This window comes from Vipera berus (assembly GCF_964194415.1).
Source record: "Vipera berus genome assembly, chromosome: 7".
Taxonomy (NCBI): domain Eukaryota; kingdom Metazoa; phylum Chordata; class Lepidosauria; order Squamata; family Viperidae; genus Vipera; species Vipera berus.
Window position 1 is genome coordinate 66,094,353 of NC_138209.1, and position 23,621 is coordinate 66,117,973.

Sequence of the window (23,621 nt, forward strand, 5' to 3'; positions counted from 1 at the left end):
ACTGGGCAGAGTCTGACGATCAGGACATGGGTGGTCTTGTCGATATTATCTGGGAGGAGTTTGATTCTGTGTCTCCGGAGGAAGTGGACAGGATTATGGGGCGGCTGAGCTCCACCACATGTTTATTGGACCCGTGCCCTTCCTGGCTGGTTTATGCGGCCCGGGAGGGGACACGAGGCTGGTTCCAGGCGGTTATATCTGCTTCTTTGAGTGAGGGTAGTTTTCCCGCCGTCTTGAAAGAGGCTGTGGTGAGACCTCTCCTCAAGAAGCCTACCTTGGACCCAGCTGTGTTGAATAACTTTCGTCCGGTCTTCCACCTTCGCTTTCTTGCGAAGGTTGTTGAGAGTGTGGTGGCGCATCAGCTCCCTCTGGTCCTGGATGAAGCGGATTATCTAGACCTGTACCAATCGGGTTTCAGGCCCGGGTACAGCACGGAGACGGCATTGGTCGCTCTGGTGAATGATCTCTGGAGGGCTCGGGACAGGGGACGTTCCTCTGTCCTGGTCCTATTAGACCTCTCAGCGACGTTCGATACCATCGACCATGGTATCCTGCTGCGGCGTCTCAAAGGATTGGGAGTGGGAGGCACGGTTTTGCAGTGGTTCTCCTCCTATCTCCTGGGACGCTTGCAGTCGGTGTTGGCAGGGGGGCAGAGGTCGACCTCGAGGTCTGTTGTTTGTGGAGTTCTTCAGGGGTCGGTCCTCTTGCCTCTCCTGTTCAACATCTACATGAAACCGCTGGGTGAGATCATTCGTGGTTTTGGAGTTGGGTATCATCAGTACGCCAATGATACCCAGCTTTTCATTTCAACCCCAAACCACCCCAGTGATGCCCTCGACGTAATGTCCCATTGCCTGGAGGCAGTTCGGGTCTGGACGGGGAGGAACAGACTTCAACTCAACCCCGACAAGACTGAGTGGCTGTGCATACCGGCATCCCTGGATATTCAGAACATTCCATCTCTTTCCATGGGGGGTGAACTATTACCCCCCGTAGATAGGGCTCGCAACTTGGGAGTCCTCCTAGATTCACGGCTCACTTTGGAAGACCATATAGTAGCTGTGACTAGGGGGGCCTTCGCCCAGGTTCGCCTGGTGCGCCAGTTGCGGCCCTATCTAGACCAGGATGCTTTATGTACGGTCACTCACACGCTAGTGACCTCTCGTCTGGACTACTGCAACGCTCTCTACATGGGGCTGCCCTTGAGGACCACTCGGAGGCTCCAACTGGTACAGAATGCAGCCACGAGAGTTGTGTTGGGAGTCTCCCGATACTCCCATGTCACAACTCTGCTCCGTGAGCTGCATTGGTTACCAGTTGTCTTCCGGGTGAGATTCAAGGTACTGGTAATGGTGTTTAAGGCCCTACATGGCATGGGTCCGGAGTACCTTAGGGAGCACCTGCTGCCGGTATCAACTTCCCTCTGCCCTGTGCGTTCCCACAGAGAGGGCCTCCTCAGGGTGCCACCGATCAGAGAATGTCAATTGGTGGCCCCCAGGGGGAGGTCCTTCTCTGTGGGTGCCCCGGAGCTATGGAATCGGCTGCTGGTTGAGCTCCGGATTGCGCCCTACCTTCGCTCCTTCCGTCGCAATCTGAAGACACTCTTATTTGAACAAGCCGGCCTGGCCTGATGGGGGATGGGTTGGGTTTTATGGTCATTTTTAATATTTGTATTTACTGTTTTTAGTCGGGCATATGTTTAATTTTCTTTTAACTTTTGTATTTTTGTATTTTTATATATTTGCCCTGTTCACTGCCCTGAGTCCTTCGGGAGGGCAGTATATAAATAAAATTATTATTATTATTATTATTATTATTATTATTATTATTATTATTATTATTATTATTATTATTATTATTATTATTATTATTATTATTATTATTATTATTATTATTATTATTATTATTATTATTATTATTATTATTATTATTATTATTATTATTATTATTATTATTATTATTATTATTATTATTATTATTATTATTATTAATCATTGTCCACAAACGTATTCTGCAGGGAGTGACATTAGAAAGAGAAATTGGTTGACCACTATGTGGATAATTGCTTATTCTGTATACCAATGGATGATTCAAAGGGCCAGGAAATGGAGGCAACAAAGAAGTTGTAGATGGTCAACTCTCTTCTCATGAAATCTCTATCTCCCCATATTGCAAACAGGTCCACAACCACAGTTGAAAAGAGAAAGCATCTCCTTAGCATAACTCAGAAGTAGTACTGAATTAGAAGTAAACCAGGCAGATCCCAGGTTTCCTTTCCCAAGAATCAAATGGGATTCTCTCTCTCCCCCTCCTTCCCTCTCACCCTCTCTCTCTCTTTTCCTCTCTCTCTCCCACTTTCTCTTTCTCTCACTCACTCACTCACACACACACACACACACACACCCCTTTTCTTTCCTGAATATAATACAAATGTCAGTCTACAAGCAGTCATTTCTGTCTCTTCTTGAATGCACTCTATAATTTCAGAACCTCATAAACTGGCTCCATATTTTTACTATGGCTGAGAATAGAAGTATGAGCATACTGCTGATTTGTTTTAGGGTAGATTCTTATCTTAGCCAACACTGACTTAGGCAACACTGACTAGAGCTTTAAACTGTTTTCTATGAGCAGCAGTCTCTTTGTTATATGAATCTCTTAACATGAAAAGTATTGAGCCATGGAGGTATTTTTTCTATTGCCCCTGGTATATCTTCTTGGCCTCCAGTGGCAATAGAATTATTTTTTTTCTCCATGGAAATTTTGGCTGTTGCTTGCAGAATATTCTGGAGTTTGTTCAGAAGAAGAAAATGTCTGTCTCTCATCAGACTTATTCAAGGTATTAATTTGACTTAGATCTGGGTTTATAGCAGTTTTGACAATGAAACCACCATTGTTATTATAGTTGGTTGCACAGTTAGCCAGAGGTTTAGACTGGAATTGACATTTTTGTCCACCTATCGAGTCCTTTCAAGGACCTGGGATAGCCAGATTTTGTTTAATAATATTAAAGGCACCACAGAATGTAACCTGTTCCAAGTAAGGCTGCCTTTTGTAGTTGACTGATGGTGATTTTGTAAATGCCAATGGTGTTCAATTGGGGCTCCAGATGTTTTGGAATTGCACCTGAAATTCCCATTATTATTGGTACTATCTTTGTTTTCTTTGTCATCATTGTTCTACTTCTACTTGCAGGTCTTTGTATTTTGTGATTTTCTGTTCTATTCTGCTCTATTCTGCTGTTTCCGGGTTTTGCAATGTCCGCTGTCCAGATTTTTTTTTTGTCTGTCTTATCAACAATTGTTTGGGATGTTGTGTGACAGAGGCCTATCAGTTTGGCATTTAAAGTCTCAGAGCATTTTAGCTTCCTTATTTTTTTTATTACTCTGTCTATTTTATGTCACCAATTCTTGCTTGCAGGTAAATGGTATTTCTTGCAGGGGGAAGAGAGAAATCCTTCTGGTAGTTAGGTGTTTCTAGCTGTGTGAAGCAGCTGGCTGCAGTAACAATGTGGAATATGTGTAGTGGTGACAGGAAGTTTGGAGATTTCCCTAGATCTGCTTGCTTGTCTCTCTGTATCCTTTAACCCTTGCTTCAGGGATTGTTTCTCCTGGTTCCATCTTAAGAAATGTAGAGGGATAGTAGCCTAAATTTGAAAGATAATTCCACAGCCTTGATCCATATGGTTTGGACGTTATCCTAAGATTTATTGGTGATAAGCCTTGGGGAAAGAAGTTGAGCTTTAACTAAAGATTTCTAGAAGCTAGAGGCATTTTGGACTCAACTTTAATCATGCCTGTCTCCAGTCATAGGTGTAAGTTTAATATACAGCAAGGTATCTGGAGAGCTGCTCTAATGAATTTAGATTGTATCTTTTCCAGAGAGGTGAAACACAAACCTGGGGGCCCAACCAAAGTCCCACTCTTTCCTACGTGGGAAAGTCCAGTCAGTGGTTATAGAGTTGGGAAGATATCTGGTCCCACAGATGCTCCCTGGTCATATGCTTCATGTTGCAGTCATCTCCCCATCCTGTATAATTGCTATATGAGGTCACTCACAGAAGTAATCTATTGGTTCAGGATGTGTATCACTACTAAATGAATTATAGTTGTGCCTGTTACTTGTCCCAGCTTCTGCCAACCTAGCAGTTCGAAACCACGTAAAAATGCAAGTAGAAAAATAGGGACCACTACAGTGGGAAGGTAACAGCGTTCTGTGTGCCTTTGGCATCTAGTCATGCTGGCCACATGACCACGGAGACCTCAGATAAGCGCTGGCTCTTCGGCTTTGAAACGGAGATGGGCACCGGCCCCTAGAGTTGGAAATGACTAGCACGCATGTGCGAGGGAACTTTTACCTTATCTACGTATCAAGCCAAATGGCTCATATAATAAAAGCCATGACCCAGTATTTGGAGGCTGTCACAGTCTGGATAGGAAGAAATCGGCTCAGACTCATCCAAGCAGACTAAAGCGGCTATTTATTCAGAAGCCTTCTGATTCTTGAACTATTATCCTCTTTGGCTCTCAATGGGTTAGTACTGCTTTAGAGGTCAGATTTGCAGTTTGGGGGGGGGGTGAGGGTGTCATTCTGGATTTCACAATTCCTCCTGGAAAAATCTGAAGGCTATTTACCCAACTTGAGTCAATAGTTGTACCAAGAACAAGAGGTACTGAAAATGTCAGTTGTACTCTTCAATCTCATCAAGAAAGTTCAAATGATGTAAAAGGTAGCAGTTCATATATTTATGGGACACTCAAATAGCACTTTTGCTGTGGGAGATGTTCTGGCTGCAAATGAAAGGACCTGCTCAAGGTTCTCACAGTTACTAAGAAGTACAGCACTATGGGCCTGAAAACAGGCATTCAGTGAGAGAATTCTTCTCATATGGAACAGCTTGCTTGACCTCCCTGAGATAAGGTTGGCTTCCAGTCTTATGACCTTTGAATAATACAAACCTGGCTGTTCCAGAAGGCCTTTGGATGTTTATTGTTGAGAATCATTCTGCTAGATGTGTTGATGTATTATTGTTAATAAGTAAATAAATAACATTAAATGTTTTACTATATTTTTGTATTTTTATTATTGCTCACTGCTGCTGCTCTGTGCATTCCAGAGATTCTTTAAGACTAAGATGGTTTTAAAATTTTAGAAATAATTAAAATTGAATTTTAAAAAGTGAGCAGAGTGCTGATTGACATGAACTAATAAAGAACTTGAGAGTCCAATAATTCTTATTTTGTGTCTAGCTGAGCATTACTGGCATTGTGTATCTATATAAGTTTAATGTGTTCAGTTCTTGGAATAAATAACTTCCAAATATTTTACCATCCTTATGTCTCTGTCTTCTGCTATCATCACTGCATCATTGATATTCTGCTATCATCCTTATTTCTCAGTCTTCTGCTATCATCATTGCATCATTGATATTCTGCTATCAGTGCATCACTGATATTCAAGAATTAGTTTAGTACAGGGGTCGGCAACCTGAAAAAGCAAAAGAGCCACTGGGAACCGGTTCCATCACACATAAAAAAGTGGGAGCCGTGCGCGTGCATCCATGCACGCGCACGCGCATGCGCATAAAACAAAATGTTTTGTGCATGCGCAAAACGTTTTGTTTTTTGCGCATGCGCGTGCATGGATACACGCGCACGGTTCCACTTTTTTATGTGGACGCACCTGCATGCCAACGGCGACGGGTCTCCGTGGTGACGGGCGCTGGGTTGCGGTGCCGCCTTCAGCCCAGGTGCCGGCGGAGCCACCCCCGGGACCTCCAAACTGCCGCCCGAACGGGGTGGCTCCGGCAGCTTTTTAAACCGGCACCAGCAGGTCTCCAAACGGGTGTTCAGGCGGAGGTGCGTGCGCACCTCCGCCCGAACACCCATTTGGAGACCTGCTGGTGCCGGTTTAGAAAGCTGCTGTGGGCCGCGGCAGCTTTCCAAACCGGCACCAGCAGGTCTCCAAACAGGTACTGCCGCTGCCCGTTCCGAGAGGTGCGCACGCAGCTCTCCAAACCTTTGGAGTGGTACGTGCGCTCCTCCTCCCATTCGTAGTGGTGTGTGCGCACCTCCTCCTGTTCCGAGAGGTGCGCGTGCAGCTCTCCAAACCTTTGGAGTGGTGCGCGCGCACCTCCTCCCGTTCGGAGTGGTGCGCGTGCACCGGGCGACTGGGAGCTGCAGGAGATGGCTCAAAGAGCCGCATGCGGGTCCGGAGCTGTGGGTTGCCGACCCGTGGTTTAGTAAATATATTTGTTAAGATGATAAAATAATAACTTTTCCTATTATATACCTGTAAACAGTAAATATATTTCACCAGTTTTCAGTTTAACTTGTTTCATACTTTAAAATCTTTTGGAATAAATTTAATATTTTCTTTCATAGGTACTTCTGTTTTTACTGTTACTGCTCATGACCCAAGTTTGATGGAAAATGCTGTAAAATATACAATTATCAGTGAACATGGGGATATTTTCTATATTCATCCCATCACAGGTAAATTAGCCTATTTATCTTCATTTGTTCTAAAAGGCTTTAGTAAAATATTTTCCACAGTGGAGTTATGATTGCAGTTGTATAAACATTATTCAAGTGATTAGGGATGATTTATTTAAGTTCCAGGAAAATTGAATTTAGTCCTTTAAACTTAATAAAGATGTATATGCTTAAAATAAAACTTTCATACTTTTTTCCTTAAAATTCATCTGAACGGAGACTGTGATTTATTCTTCTATAGTGATGTCAATAGCAAAGGTCAGCAATATTTTTTTTTATCTTAGATACATAAAAGATCTAAATATTTCATTCAGAATCCCTAAACCAGGCATGTCAAAATTGTGATGTCCCATGATGTCACGCGATGTATCAGAACTTTTTCCCCATTGCTGGCAATGGGGTGGGCGCAGTTTCAGTATGATGTATCCAGCCTACGGGCAGTTTGACATGCCTGCCCTAAACCAATTTCTGACTAATAAGACCCAAGTTACCAAATATTTTCAAAGTAATTGTTACTATTCTTAAAGTGAACAAGAGGAGTATTCAGACTGCCATTTTCAAATTGAATTGATGCAGTTCAAGATCTTTTCAACCTCATTATAGTATTCCGTTTTACCAATAGCATGCATACACAGTAATACTCTGAATGTATAAGTGGATTTTAGCCCAGAGTGTTTTTGGAATTCAAATGAAAGAAAGTTCCAAATTTATAGAGAAGATCCACAAAGTATCAATTTTGCTGGTGGTGTTGTGAAATCTCCATGGGAGGCCTATCTGGCTGTAGCTTTATACTTTATACTGTGTTTAGCAGTGCAGAGTATGTACATCACTTCTTCATTCAAACTTAGGTTTGTTTATTAATTCTCCAATTACCCCATTAATACAAATATTCTTTCCAATAATACGTTTAAAAATATTTATTCCAATAACGGTTAAAGCAATTGTGAATTTCATACCAATTTTATTTGCCAAATTAAACAAAGTAAAGATGGATTTTTCCATCAGATTTAGTATTTAACACCCATATTTTACACAGGTAGATCAGAAAAAGGAATGCAAACCTTTTCTATATTTGTGAGAATTGAATTGTATTTTGTATTAAAAGTATATTTTGTATTTTAACTTATCCATAAATGCTGAAATGAAAAACAAAATGACCTGAAACATAAAACTATGTTTTAAAGATTTTAAGATGAAACAGGCTACAGTTTATGAGAAAAGTTGTTATATAGTAAATGAATACCAGCTGACTGCTGAAAACATAATTTCCTCCTGGCTGTGGAAAAAGAGATCTACTGCTTAGTTAACCTCAAGTATGTTTTTAATAATCAATTATTTTATTAACATGACTGTCTTGTTTAATCTAAATCAAGTTCACATTTGGGAACATTTATAAAAGATGTTTTCAACAACTCCACTGCTAATAGAATAGAATAAAAACAAAACAAAACAAAGTAAAATAGTTTATGTACTGCCTGACTTTTTGCTGGCAGAATAATCAGGATATGTTTTATATCCACCCAAAGATTCATTTCCGCGGGGATGATTGGCTTAAATTATTTTGAGGCATGATTTACTTCTATCATCATGCTGTGCAATAAACTTTTGAATAGGCTATGGTACTAGGAAACTGGGATATGCCCAATAGGAACATAACTGAATAATTGTTGACTAGGATACTTGCTGATTAGGAAATAGTGCATGCTGGTATTGCTGCTGCAGCATCTAGCCTGTCATGACAAAATGCCCCCATGTAAGGATATTCTTGGGGCAAGTAGCTAAGATGACCACAGAAGCCTTAGCTTAGTGAGCACATGAATTTTCTTGAAATTGCAGCTGGCTAAACAAACTTGTGTTAGCCATTAGTGATCTCTAAAGGCAATAAAGCCTCTATAGTTCTGCTTCTTTCAGTTTAAATCAAATGGTCCATATGGAACACTTTCCTTGTGGTATAGGATGAAATCACCTTCCCCATTTTTTCCCTTCTCCCGAAGGACTCAGGACGGTGTACAGGGCAATAAATATCAAAATACAGAGTACAAAAGTTAAAAAACATTAAATAATTATGCTCGATATAATACAATAGTTAAAAGCCATGTTAAAACCCAAACCCCGAACCCATCAGACCAGGCTGGCTTGTTCAAATAAATAGGTTTTTAGATCCCGTCGGAAGGAGTGAAGGTCGGGGGCCATCCGGAGCTCAACCGGTAAGTGGTTCCACAGGTCTGGCGTGCCCACAGAGAACGCCCTCCCCCTGGGGGCCACCAGTCGACATTCTCTGATCGGAGGCAACCTGAGGAGTCCCTCTCTGTGGGAGTGCACTGGACGGAGGGAGGTTGACGCCGGCAGCAGGTGTTGCCGTAGGTAATCCGGGCCCATGCCAAGTAGGGCTTTATAGGTCATCACCAGCACCTTGAATCTCACCCAGAGGGCAACTGGAAGCCAATGCAGCTCGCGGAGCAGAGGTGTAACATGGGAGTATTGGGAGACTTTTATATATATATAAAATAAAGGGGACACAAGATAAGACATCCTACTATTAAATACAGTACATTGTGTTGTTTAAGTGTTCCCTTTATTTTTTTGAGCAGTCTTGGTGATGTTTCGACGAGGTCCCACTCGTCATCTTCAGGCTGGTGTCTTCAGTTTTGTGCTTGTGCGAGCGAAGCGTGATCGGAGCTGCTGTCTCTCTATAAATACTGGTGGGGATGTGTGGGGTGCTGGCTTTGTTGCTGTAAGCGGATTGGTTGGCTGTGATGTTACATCATGATTGGTTGATGGGGTTATTGTTAGGGGATTAGTTGGCTGTTTTGTAACATCTTGTGATGCTGAGGTGCTGGCTGTGTGCTTGTTAGTCCTTTGTGTTGTAACAACCTGGGTAATGGGCTGTGTGATGACATCCTGAGCTCTATTGTAGTGATTTCCTGAGTTCTGTGTTGAAATATCCTGGGTGGTTTGCTGTGTTGTGATATCCTGGGTTTTAGCATTGTAACCTCCTGAATTCATCACAATTATGACAAATCATGGCTTGAACTATCTTGCTTTGCATGTAATGAGTCTATCTCATATATTAGTTTCCCTTTTAAAGTTGCATTACTGAAATAAATGAACTTTTGCACGATATTCTAATTTTTCGAGTTTCATCTGTATAGTGGGATCACAAGAAATATCCAGAATGAAGCCTTTTAAAATAAATTGCCCAATGGGGTGTTTAAAGTATTTCTTCTGTAGCTTGTTTTAGCTAAAATAAAGTGAAAAACTGGATCTTTTAAAGTAGATATTTATAAAGCATGTCTCTGAAAATGGAACATTCCAGGAAATTCTGGATGCCTCATTCTGTATCCAGATCTAACAAAACTGGAAGGAAAATGCTTTTTATAACCCAAAGACTTAATTGGGAATTGCACTTTTAACGAACATAACCCACTGTATGTGGCATTTGGCACTTCAAAAGGCGCTGATGAAGCTTCTCCATATGCGGAACTCCACTATCTCTCTTCATCAGCAGTTTTGAGGGTTCATCAAAAATAGGTGGGCAACATTTGAGGAATGTGGGTGCAATTCAACTTCCTGATCTGGAGAAATACAGTAGGCCCCATCATGATATAGTGACATCATAGAAACAGATGAAGGTGTATTTATCAGCCTCCTTTGGGAGGGTATGTATGTACCGAATGAGGACAGTGGAAATCTGAGACTTGTCAGGGACAAAATGCTCCTATTTATCCTCAAAATAAAAAAGCCCAGTCCCAACAATTCCAACTGACATTTTGGAGGACACTTTGGGTCTGTTTTCATGGTCTTTGGCTCTCAAAGACATTGAGCTCCCATTCTCACATTTATTATTAGGGTTGGTCAGAAAATCAGTCAGATGTTTAGACTGGAATTGACATTTTTGTCAATATACAGAGTCTTTCCTAAGGACCTGGGATAGGGAGATACTGTTTAATAACAACAGCTCCAGTTACTGCCACATCCATGATCCAGACATTTGTCTTTCTTATCAATCAGACTTAATAACTGTTGATAAGAAATGCAAAAAAGTCTGTATTATTATTATTTCAAAACAAAGTAAATGTAAACATTGCATCACGTGAAATATAGTCATTTTACCATCAAATTGAGTGGCACTGTTTCAAGATCCTGGAGGTACAAATGAGGCTGTTTCTGGTTGCCTAGTGCTGGTCTAAAACATATTTGTGCAGAGGTTTTTTTTATTTCTGATGTATCTTATTCAGTGTGTCTGAGAATAATTTCCCAAGCTCTTTTCTAAACATATTATTGAACGCACAATTATTTCATGTGCTCTACAATTGTTCCTTTTAAAATGCATTCGCCTTGAACAAACTGTAGCCAGCCTTAAGACTGAAATATTGTTTTGAAACACAAGTCATAGTTCTCACTTTTCTGAAACTACAGTGATCTGTTGTTGAATCTAAATGCTGGAAACATTAAGTCTTTATAATAAGAATTTGAGTGGGAACTTTTTTATCTAAATGCCTTACTTAGTTATGTATTTTGTGTTATATATGTAAACAATCCTTAAATAGATATGTATATATGTTAACAGTTCAAATAATACGGCAGTGTATAAAGTGTTAAACTAAAAGCCTCCTGACAGGAAAACACGCGGGAACTTTGACAGCTGTCAAAGTTCCCCGCACAGCGCAGGCGCCACCACTGACAGCTCGCGGCTGTCAAACTCCGGACTACGAGGAAGCCTGAGCTGTCAAAGCGTCCACCGCACAGCGCAGGCGCGACCACTGACAGCTCGCGGCTGTCAAAACACCAAGCCACGCGGAAGCCGGAGCTGTCAACAGAAGACGACGCGGATTGGTCCCTGCCTGACGCGGCGCCAAATTAAACACCGCTGATTGGTCCTCGCTACCAGCTGCCGGCTATAAAAGCCGGACAAGTTATTCTATGTTTGCCTTGCTCTTAAATAAACCTGTTGTTAGTAGCCTGTCGTCCCGAGTGGTCCTTGGCTACTTCATATTTTATCAGTTTTTTTAAAACATTCAAATTTAAGAAAATGGTTAGTTTAATATGTATTTCTGCATGTATCGTATTTTTATATATTCTAGACACAATATGAAATTATGGCTGTTTAGAAATTTAAATTTGTAATTTACAAACTTTGTAATTTGTAAGTTTGTAAATTAAGTAATATATTCTGACCATGCTGATCATTTTTAAACCACAAAAACTCAGTGTGGTAGATGAATGGCAATAGAATCCTAAGATCAAATTGTAATTGTTTGTGTTATTCCTGACATATGAATAAAGGAAAACAAATGTTTGTCACTTTTTGAAAGGAAGTTATTGTATCAGAGATGAAAGAAAATATAAATTATCCATATATATTTGACAATGTTTATTCTGCTATACTCCAAACATTTACAATATAGTAATACATTTGAAGGGATAAAACTGCTGTATCAATTTAAGACTATTTACAGTATATAAAGCATATTAACTCCATAAAGTCTTTGTGTCTGTGCTTAGTCCTGCTCTTTTGTTCTAGCTTTTATGTAATAATATAAAAAGGGCTGTGCAAATGTTACCAATTAAAGTTATTTGCTCTTTTGAACAATATATTGCTTTAATTTAGAAGTAATTTATATGAAGTAGTACAGTTAAGCAAGTTTTATCACGTTTGTGTAATGTTTTATTGCTTAGGAAGTCAATGAGGTGAATCAAAACTAAATTGACTATTTCAGTACCAAAGAAACAAATGATTCAACTAAACTATATTTTCATTAAAATGCCATTGATTTTACTGGGAATTAATTTAGACTTGATTCATCTCAATGTTTGCATATTTAATCTTTATAAGGATTATAAAGGAGTTGAAATCCCACTAAACTCAATATATATATATTGCAGGAACACATGTTTTGCTATACACAGGTTTATTCCCTTTGTGTGTATTGGAAAACAACAAAAAAGGGAGGAAAAAAAGCAAATTGGACATAATGTCAAACAAAACTCCAAAAATGGGCTGGACAAAATTATTGGCACCCTTTCAAAATTGTGGGTAAGCAAGATTGTTTCAAGCATGTAATGTTCCTTGAAACTCACCTGGGGCAAGTAACAGGTGTGGGCAATATAAAAATCACACCTGAAAGCAGATAAAAAGGAGAGAAGTTCACTTAGTCTTTGCATTGTGTGTCTGTGTGTGGCACACTAAGCATGGACAACAGAAAGAGGAGAAGAGAACTGTCTGAGGACTTGAGAACCAAAACTGTGGACAAATATCACCAATCTCAAGGTTACAAGTCCATCTCCAGAGATCTAGATTTGCCTTTGTCCACAGTGCACAACATTATCAAGAAGTTTGCAACCAGCGAATCTCCCTGGTCGTGGACGGAAGAGAAAAATTGATGAAAGTTTGCAACGCAGGATAGTCCGGATGGTGGATAAGCGGCCCCAAACAAGTTCCAAAGGAATGCAAGCTGTCCGGCAGGCTCAGGGAGCATCAGTGTCAGCGTGAACTATCCGTCAACATTTAAATGAAATGAAACGCTATGGCAGGAGACCCAGGAGGACCCCACTGCTGACACAGAGACATAAAAAAGCAAGATTACAGTTTGCCAAAATGTACTCGAGTAAGCCAAAATCCTTCTGGGAAAATGTCTTGTGGACAGATGAGACCAAGATAGAGCTTTTTGGTAAAGCACATCATTCTACTGTTTACCGAAAATGAAATGAGGTGTACAAAGAAAAGAACACAGTACCTACAGTGAAATATGGTGGAGGTTCAATGATGTTTTGGGGTTGTTTTGCTGCCTCTGGCACTGGGTGCCTTGAATGTGTGCAAGGCATCATGAAATCTGAGGATTACCAAAGGATTTTGAGTCGCACTGTAGAGCCCAGTGCCAGAAAGCTGGGTTTGCGTCTGAGATCTTGGGTCTTCCAGCAGGACAATGACCCCAAACATACGTCAAAAAGCACCCAGAAATGGATGGCGAGAAAGCGCTGGAGAGTTCTGAAGTGGCCAGCAATGAGTCCAGATCTGAATCCCATTGAACACCTGTGGAGAGATCTTAAAATTGCTGTTGGGAAAAGGTGCCCTTCCAATAAGAGAGACCTGGAGCAGTTTGCAAAGGAAGAGTGGTCCAAAATTCCGGGTGAGAGGTGTAAGAAGCTTATTGATGGTTATAGGAAGCAACTGATTTTAGTTATTTTTTCCAAAGGGTGTGCAACCAAATATTAAGTTAAGGGTACCAATAATTTTGTCCGGCCCATTTTTGGAGTTTTGTTTGACATTATGTCCAATTTGCTTTTTTTCCTCCCTTTTTTGTTGTGTTCCAATACACACAAAGGGAATAAACCTGTGTATAGCAAAACATGTGTTCCTGCAATACTTTTCTGTGAGAAATACTTGATTTTCTGGAAAAATTTCTGGGGTGCCAACAATTTCGGCCATGACTGTATATATATATATATATGTTAAATATTTGTCAAGTCATTTGAATATGCCTTGCTAATTAACTCTTTCTTTTGGCCTAACTCAAGGCTATCCACAGGATATAGTCACAACTTATGACAGCTCATTATTTGTGTAAATTATTCAAATTGCTCCCTAAAAAATTCTTTATTAGCAATTTGAATAATTTACACACACACACACACACACACACACACACACACACACACACACACACACACACACATATATATATATATATATATATATATATATATATATATATATATATATGTAGATCTAGAGTCTCGGGTTTCTTCCCGCGTTCCTTTCATCTTCAGAAAGTTGTGGCGACGTTTCGACGGAATCCCATCGAAACGTCGCCACAACTTTCTGAAGATGAAAGGAACGCGGGAAGAAACCCGAGACTCTAGATCTACACATACAGACACCCGCGAGAATCTACGAAAACATATATATATATATATATATATATATATATATATATATATATGGATCTTTGGTGTGTGGGTGGGTGTGGGTGGGTGTGTAAGACATTACTTAGTGCAATTGGATGTCATGTCAGGTGAATTTGTGTACTTTACAGTCTGGAATGAGCTCCTACTGAAACCAGAGGGATTCTTCAGTGTAATTTATACTAACATATATGTGGCCATATATGTTCACATGAAATGAACATATGAACATATGCAGGAGGTTTGCTGTCTTAAATTCCTGTACAATCTGGATTGAGGTTTCCTTAAAAAAGAATTATAAAGCAATTATGAATGCTACTGTTCTGCTAATCAATTGTTAACATAGTGTGGCATTTTATAAATTAAGACAATCTATTCAGTTGCTTATATTCTTTTTTTTAAAAGGTAGACAAATACAAGTTTATCTTTCACAAATGATTTTATTACGCTAACATTTTCATTGGAAAAATGTGACAATTTTTAGACAGTAATAATTAGGATATTAATTAATCTGTGTAGTGCTTCTGGCAGCCAATAATCCCTGGATTACTGATTCCCTAATAGGTCAATTGTATAAACTGTTGACAGAGGAATTCCCAGGCTGTCTGCTATTTGCACAATAGAAATAAAAGTTGTGGATATCAATGATAATGCACCAGCTCTGCAGCCATTAGATGTTATCAAAATCTCTGAAAGTAAGAGCGATTCTCATTTTATGCTTGGATTAAACTTTAAACATTGGAATAGTTTTTCTTTCAATTTATATTTTTGCTCAAATAGCAAGTATCACTCCAGCAAAATATTATGTGAGATATTTCTCATATTTATGAGTATTCTATTTTTGAACTATTTAAAATAAACACAAAAAATAATGCAGTCTATTTCTTTAAACCCTCATAGGACATGTTGGTTTAAATTAATCCACTAATCAGGAAATCAAGAATTGATTATTATTTATTATTCCTGACATTTACTTCTAATTTCTGTTTTACGTTTGGGGGAAAATACCCTATTGTAAAGCCAAGACTACCAACTTAGAATTTTAGAGTACTCTTAATCTTGACAGAAGTAACAAAGTATGTTGTCTTGAGCTACTGGAGGAAAATTGAAATCTAACCCAAATAATAATAATGGTAGCTAATTGGCAGGTTTTAAAAGCAGACCAGATTGGAGAGAGACGTAAATGGCTCTTTACTTCTCTTGCATCATGGGCACTGATAGTTGGAAATCAAGAGTAATTTTTACTTTATACTCCAGTTCTATGACTTCTCAGGTGCTATCCAGTTCGCTTTAGTGTGACACAAAATATTGAATTAAATGAGTCTTTGTCAAGATCAAGGAGATTATGATTGTGATTATTATTATTATTAAACTGTAATATTCTGTGATTAGTATTGTAAAAATTAAAAATAGTTAGGTGTAAAAGTTAAGATTCCTATCTTGAAATAATTGTTCATGGGAATAACAAAGGTTTATGAAGCAGTATGTGGCACATATTGATCTTAGTGATCTTCACAAGTTAAGTGAAATAAGATTTGATTAGGAAACACCTCAGAAGAAGGTTGTTTAAGGAAACTATATTGCCCTAGCCATGAAGCTGCCAAGTGCAACATACAGGTAGCACTTTATATTTCCAACCCCATGCCCAGATATTTAAGGATAACCATACATTTGTATAATGGTTGTTGCAAAATGTACAGACTGAAATGTAATATTATCATTACTCATTTTAGAATTAAGTTTAAAATTTATGTAACATCTATATAATTATGATAATTTATGATAGAACACTTCAGTTTGTTCCTAAATAATAGAATTAATGGTTGGCTTACATTATTCAAACCATGCAGGAACCACTATAATAATGTCTCATTTTTAAGCATGATCGTTGTACATACACCAGATGAATTCCTAGTAATACAAGTAGCTGCAGATGATGCAGACTTGGGCCCACCTCTTCACTACAGTTTTGCTGAAGGTTATAATCATGAAAATAAATTTGTAATTGACCAATTGAAGGGAGCAATTACACTGCTTAGATTTTGAAATAAATGCTCATCTAGAACTTTTTATCAATGTTTCTGATTTTATGCATCAAACCATAGAACGACTTCAAATTCTTATATCTGTTGTCAATGATAATCTTCCAGTATTTATTCAGGATGCCTATCAGAGAAGAAAAAGAAATGTTGGGCTCAGTAATCTACTTTTTAAAACCAATTAATGGTCCATATTTGAAATGCTTTATTTTATTTATTTATTTATTTATTTTTATTTTAATTCCACTTATATCCCGCCCTTCTCCGAAGACTCAGGGCGGCTTACAAGCTTAGCAGTAGCCTTCATTCTATGTATATGCCTGTTTATTAGGGCTTTCACACACACCCCAAGTGGCATTATTAGAAAGTCAGCTTAATTGCCCCCAACAATCTGGGTCCTCATTTTAACTACCTCGGAAGGATGGAAGGCTGAGTCAACCTTGAGCCTGGTAGGATGCGAACCTGCACTAATTGCAGGCAGCTGGTGTTACTTAAGGAGGCATTAGCCCACTGCTCCACCTTTCTTTCAGGTGATTATACCTGAATATAGGCATATAGATGACTCTCCCTTGACTGTGTATGCCACAAACAAAGATTTGGAGCACAACAGAAAGATATTCTACAGAATGATTTCTGCCTCTGATATATTTTTTATTGATCCACAAAATGACGAGCATGCATAAATGAACAACACAAATTGGAAAAAATTCTGTTCAAGATTCTATTTGCTGAGAATGCTCAATAGCCATTTTTCTCATGCATACCTTTCTCATGCATACCTTAAATATATTATTCATGACTTTATGTAGATTGGAAGGTACTAGAATAAAGAGTCCAGGAGGTTGATAATAGCATATAGTGTGTATTTTACATTTTGGGTTGGCCCATCTAGATCTATTCATCTAATTTGAATGCTATTATTTTTCTGTGACTTAGAAAATTTCACTAATTTAATACTTTTTAAGAGTACCAGAATTTCTTTAAATATAAGAAATTAGAGTTAATTAATATGTTATAATGATTTTCACAATAACTTCAAATGTTTTTCATATACCTGAATTTACATGAGCTCCATTTAGTACATGCAATCGTGGGCTATCTGGAATTGTCCTTTTATATAGTAAATGTCTTTCTTTTTTGTAGTACTTAAAAACTTTTTAAATGATGAGTTTTTCATCTTTGTGCAATACAGAAAGAGGAAACTATAGTGTTAGTACTAAAGGTTTTTGCACAAAATACTGCATGTTTTATTTTATTTTAGGTTCACTATTTCTTGCTAAGCCATTGACCTATCAGTTCAATAACCCAGAGTTTCATCTTCTTGTAGAAGCCAATGACCATGGAAATCCTCCTTTGACTACTATGACTTCTATTACAATGCAGATACAGGCTATGAATACTTTTTTTTTTTTTTTTTTTTTTTTTTTTTTTTTTTTTTTTTTTTTTTTATTAAATTTTTATACCGCCCTTCTCCCGAGGGACTCAGGGCGGTGAACAGGGCATATGATAAAAATACAAAACTACAAAAGTTAAAATAGAATTAAATTAATGCCCAAGATAAAACAATAAAATATACAAATATTTAAAACCCAAATTAACTCCCCATCAGGCCAGGCCAGCTTGTTCAAACAGGTGGGTCTTTAACCCGCGCCGGAAGGAGCGGAGATCCTGTGCCATCCGGATCCTCTACATTCCTCTGTTTACAGTACCAACATATAATTTTACTATAAGTGAAAATGCTTCAGTTGGAGACAGCTTGTTCATATTCTCAGTTAGTGATACAAGATACAAATGGTCAAGGCACCAATTTTGTGTATTCCCTCATTGGTGGCAATAATGATAATAAATTCTATGTGAAAAAGCTTGTATTTGGGCCAGAATATTCTGATCAAATGATGGGTAATCTTGTTTTGAGAAACACCCTAGATCAGACATCTCAAACTCATGACGTCACGTGAGGTTGTGCAACGTATCGGGAGAGTTTTGCCATTGCCGGCAATGGGGTGGGCGTGGCTTCTGGATGACGCATCCGGCCCATGGGCCGGCAGTTTGACATCCCTGCCTACATCAAGAGAAATGTTTTATGTTCCAAGATGGCGGTGCGTTCACACGCAGCGGCTCTGAGCTCCCGGTACTGGTGTGTGGTGATTGGATTAATATGCGTATGGATGAATGTGCACAGTGTAGTGCAAGGGGCTAAAATAGCCTACTCACGTATAGAGCTGTTAAACATCGGGCTTGCAAGGCAATCTGAAATTACTAGTGATTTTCAGCAGTCACAAAACATACCGAACTGCATAGCGAGGCCTCCAGGATATCCATGGATTATCTTTGGGCTGGGGAGGAGATGACGTAAGCAAAAGAGAAAGGAGCGAAAGCAAAAACATGGCTGCAGGGCTGGGATTCTGACTCAACTTCGAAGGCAGCCTTTTAGACCAACATCGCCGAGCCTTTTTCTGAGCAATGCCAGATCCCTCATCCATAAAATTGACGAATTACAGCTGCAGTTAGCAGAAAGCAGGCCTCTCCAGGAATGCTGTGTGATCGTTGTCACGGAGACCTGGCTACATTCAGACATACCGAATGAAGCTGTGGAGTTGATAAGCTGAGTTTTTCACCGCTCTGAGAGAGATAAACGCTCTGGGAAGGGTAAAGGAGGAGGACTGTGTGTGTACATACACTGTGAATGGTGTGTTAGCAGCAGATTGGTATACACGTATTGCTCCCCAGATGTGGAACTGATGACTGTTATATGTAGGCCTTTCTATCTGCCTAGAGAAATTACTGTGGTAATTATTATAGCTGTTTATGTTCCACCTGATGCCAATGTCAACATGGCACTTTCTAAGTTGTATGACATCATCACCAGGCAGCAGCAAACTCACCCAGAGGGCACTCTTGTCGTGGCTGGGGACTTCAATCAAGCTTGTCTGAAGACAGTTCTCCCTAAGTTTGTACAGTATGTGCAAGTTTCCACCGAGGGAAGAACACTTCCCCACCTGGGTACATCTGACCATCTTTCACTCCTGTTGTGCCCAAAGTATGTTCCTCTCAGGAAAAGGACTCAGGCAGTCACAAAAAGGGTCAGAACCTGGCCAGTGGGTGCTCTCAGTCAGTTGCAGGACTGCTTTGAAACCACTGACTGGAGTATATTTGAAGAACAAGATCTAAATTCATATACAGATGCCGTACTCTCTTATATTAGAACATGCACTGATAGTGTAACAACGGATAAGTGCATTAGAGTTTACGGGAACTGTAAACCCTGGATGACTGCAGAGATACGAACACTCCTGAGAGCCCAGGATTCTGCCTTTAAGGCGGGGGACAGGGACAGATACAGAGAGGCCAGGGCAAATCTCAGAAGAGGCATTAGGATGGCAAAACAACAATACAAACAAAAGGTGGAGAACCATTTAGCGAACAACGATCCAAGGCAAGTGTGGGGTGAATTATTACCCCCTGTAGATAGGGCTCGCAACTTCGGAGTCCTCCTAGATTCACAGCTTACTTTGGAAGACCACATAGTGGCTGTGACTAGGGGGGCTTTCGCCCAGGTCCGCCGGGTGCACCAGTTGCGGCCCTATCTAAGCCGGGATGATTTATGCACGGTCACTCATGCGCTCGTGACCTCTCGTCTGGATTAATGCAATGCTCTCTACATGGGGCTGCCCTTGAAGACCACCCGGAGGCTCCAACTGGTACAGAATGCAGCCGCGAGAGTTGTGTTGGGAGTCTCCCGATACTCCCATGTTACACCTCTGCTCCGTGAGCTGCATTGGTTGCCAGTTGTCTTCCGGATGAGATTCAAGGTACTAGTAATGGTATTTAAAGCCCTACATGGCAGGGGTCCGGAGTACCTCAGGGAACACCTGCTGCCGGCATCAATCTCCCTGCACCCTGTGCGTTCCCACAGAGAGGGTCTCCTCAGGGTGCCACCGATCAGAGAATGTCGATTGGTGGCCCCCAGGGGGAGATCCTTCTCTGTGGGTGCTCCGGAACTATGGAATCAGTTACCGGATGGCGCCCGATCTTTGCTCCTTTCGTCGCGATCTGAAGACGTTTTTGTTTGTACAAGCCGGCCTAGCCTGATGGGGGATTGGTGGGGTTTTTTATTCTTGTATTCTTAATATTGTATCTTTGGGGTTTTATAATTGTAACATATCAATTGTTTTAAAATCGGGCAATTATTTAATTTCCTTTTAATATTTGTAATTTTGTATTTTATTCTTGCCCTGTGAACCGCCCTGAGTCCTCAGGGAGAAGGGTGGTATTGAAATATTATTAAATAAAATAAATAAATAAATAAATAAGTATGGCAGGGACTGCAGCACTTAACCAACTATAAGGGCAGCATGAGGAGCATGACAAACACCAATGCCTCATTGGCTGAGGAGCTGAATATCTTCTTCGCCCACTACGAGGTTAAAAGACCAGACCCTGTAGCCTTTGCTGGCCGGCCTTCTGACTCTCAGCCACTCACCCTGTGTGAACACCAAGTGAGAGCTGTATTGAAGGCTGTGAATCCCAGCAAAGCCGCAGGCCCAAATGGGGTGCTGGGGATAGTGGTCAGGAATTGTGCTGATCAATTAGCAGGGGTCCTGACAAGGATTTTTAACATCTCCTTGCAAACAGCATGTGTACCATCGTGCTTGAAAGCAGCTACCATTGTCCCAGTCCCCAAGAAAACTGCAGTTGCGTGCCTGAATGACTACAGACCTATTGCATTAACGTCTGTAGTCATGAAATGCTTCGAAAGATTGGTTCTCCACCATCTTAGGACATGCCTCCCACTGGACTTTGATAAACATCAATTTGCCTACAGGGGAAATAGGTCGACAGACGATGCCATAGCTACCGCTTTACACTCTGTAGCAAGTCATCTCGAGAAGCCTGGAAGTTACATCAGGATGCTTTTTGTTGACTACAGCTTGGCTTTCAACACCATTTTGCCAAGCATTCTCATCGAGAAGCTGACTGACTTGAAATTCTCCCCCGCCATCTGTGATTGGATTCAAGACTTTCTTAGGGATCGGTTACAAACAGTGAGGGTCGGCTCTGCTTTGTCCACACCCCTGAAGCTTTGCACCGGCACGCCACAGGGCTGTGTGCTTAGCCCCTACCTGTACTCTTTATACACTTATGATTGTGTATCATCTGACCCATCCACTGCGATAATCAAGTTCGCAGATGATACAACTGTGGTGGGTCTTATTACAGGTGGGGATGAGACAGCATATAGGGTGGGTACAAAAACTATCCATATGGTGTAGTAACAACAACTTGCACCTAAACATCGGCAAGATGAAAGAGATGGTGTTAGACCTCCGGAGAAAAAAGGAGGAACCTGCCTCACTTTACATCGGGGAGGACTGTGTGGAGAGAGTTTCCTCCTTTAAATTTCTGGGAGTCTACCTCTGTGAAGATCTGACCTGGAAAGTTAACACAACCCAGGTGGCTAGAAAGGCCCAACAGAGGCTTCACTTTCTTAGGGTCTTGCAGAAGAACAGGGTAGAACAACAGCTAATGACCCTCTTTTACCGGTCTACTATAGAGAGCGTCCTCTCGTATGGTATTGTGGTTTGGTATGCTGGTCTGACAGCCACGGATAGGAAAGTATTACAGAGGGTAGTGAGCACAGCACAAGACATTCTGGGCTGTTCCCTGACACCACTGGATGACATCGCCAGGTCTTGTTGCCTTGGAAGAGTGAGGAAGATTCTCAGGGATGACTCACACCCTGGACAGTATCTCTTTACTCTCCTACCATCCAGTAGGAGATATAGGAATATAGCCAGCCGTACCAACAGGCTGAAAAATAGCTTTTATCCGTAGGCTGTTAGGCTTTTAAATGGGACATAATCTTATGCAGAATTGACTTGGGAGGCCGGTGTGTGGTGTAGTTCGTTCACATGGTGTGGTAGGATGGAGGGTTTGTTGTCACTGTGTGTTGGGGGGAGAGAGCACGGGGGGAGGCTCAGCTAATCTCAATGTACACATGTTGTACTTTGACAATAAAGGATTATTATTATTATTATTATTATTATTATTATTATTATTATTATTATTATTATTATTATTATGTTCATCCTATCAGTTGTTAATTCTTGCATTGATCAGAGAGCTGCTCATCTAACTTCCACTGCTAAAGTGTTAATTACTATTTTGGATGTTAATGACAATCCACTGTATTTACAAGCTTGGAATATCATGGTCATGTCAAGGAAGATTTTCCAGTTGGTAATTACATTACTTCAGTGTCAGCATATGGTTATGATACTGGAACTAATGCAGATATCACTTACAATGTAGCCTCTGGAGATGATAAAGGTCATTTCCAACTAGAAAGTAAAACTGGCTCAGTATATCTGAGCTTTCTCTAGATTATGAGGTTGCTATGGAATTCAGTTTGACTGTTCAAGTTTCTGACAAAGGAACAGTTCTAAAAATGTGGCTTTTGCTGTTGTTTTTATTAGTGTCCTTGATGCTAATGATTATGTCCCCGTATTTGTTTTTCCAAACCTCAGTTGTGGTATACAAGAAAATATGCCTCCTGTTTCCTCTGTTTGCACAATTTCTGCACTAGATTTTGATACTGGTCCTTGTGGTTATCTTTCCTACTCTATCCAGTCATCTTCCTTGTCTAGTCATGGAACTGTTGGAGATCATAACCTGTTTATAATAGATTCTTTGTCTGGAGATATCCTCTCCAAGCAGATGCTTGACTTTGAACATCAGAGTAAGTATTGTTTCATTGCACAGGCAAGAGATAGAAGCAATTCCACAGCTACTGTCACTGTTCAAATTACTGTTGAGGGATTAGTTGAATTTGACCCTGTATTCATGACCTTGGAGAGAATTATAACTGGAATTATTTGCTGAACTGGGAGCCCAGCTTTAAGCCTCTTGCTTCTGTGTTTAGGGACATTGCAGAACTGGAGGATGAAAGTATTAAAATGCATAATTGTCCTAAATGGGAGAATTTGCATATTTTTCCTCCTCCTTTGCTTACTTCTATATCTCAACATGATTTAAAATCAGTTCTCTCACAACTGCCAACTTCATTGCCAGATAGATTTTTCATTGCCAGATAGATTGAAAAAAATATCCCCATTCACCTTTTATCCATCATTTGAAATCTCTTTCAGCACTTATAACTCCATGTTTTTCACCTTCCCTTTTT

General features: G+C 40.1%; 1 protein-coding gene across 1 annotated transcript in view; it reads left to right on the forward strand.

Moving 5' to 3' along the window:
• DCHS2 (dachsous cadherin-related 2) overlaps nt 1-23,320 on the forward strand; it is a gene marked incomplete at both ends in the record, with an annotated part of 64,730 nt that extends 41,410 nt beyond the window's left edge. The window contains 8 exon segments of the mRNA XM_081332543.1: nt 6,384-6,494; nt 7,531-7,582; nt 14,988-15,094; nt 16,303-16,400; nt 22,559-22,622; nt 22,625-22,807; nt 22,810-22,872; nt 22,875-23,320. Coding sequence (XP_081188669.1) covers nt 6,384-6,494; nt 7,531-7,582; nt 14,988-15,094; nt 16,303-16,400; nt 22,559-22,622; nt 22,625-22,807; nt 22,810-22,872; nt 22,875-23,320 — 1,124 coding nt within the window.
• Nucleotides 23,321-23,621: the final 301 nt, after the last annotated feature.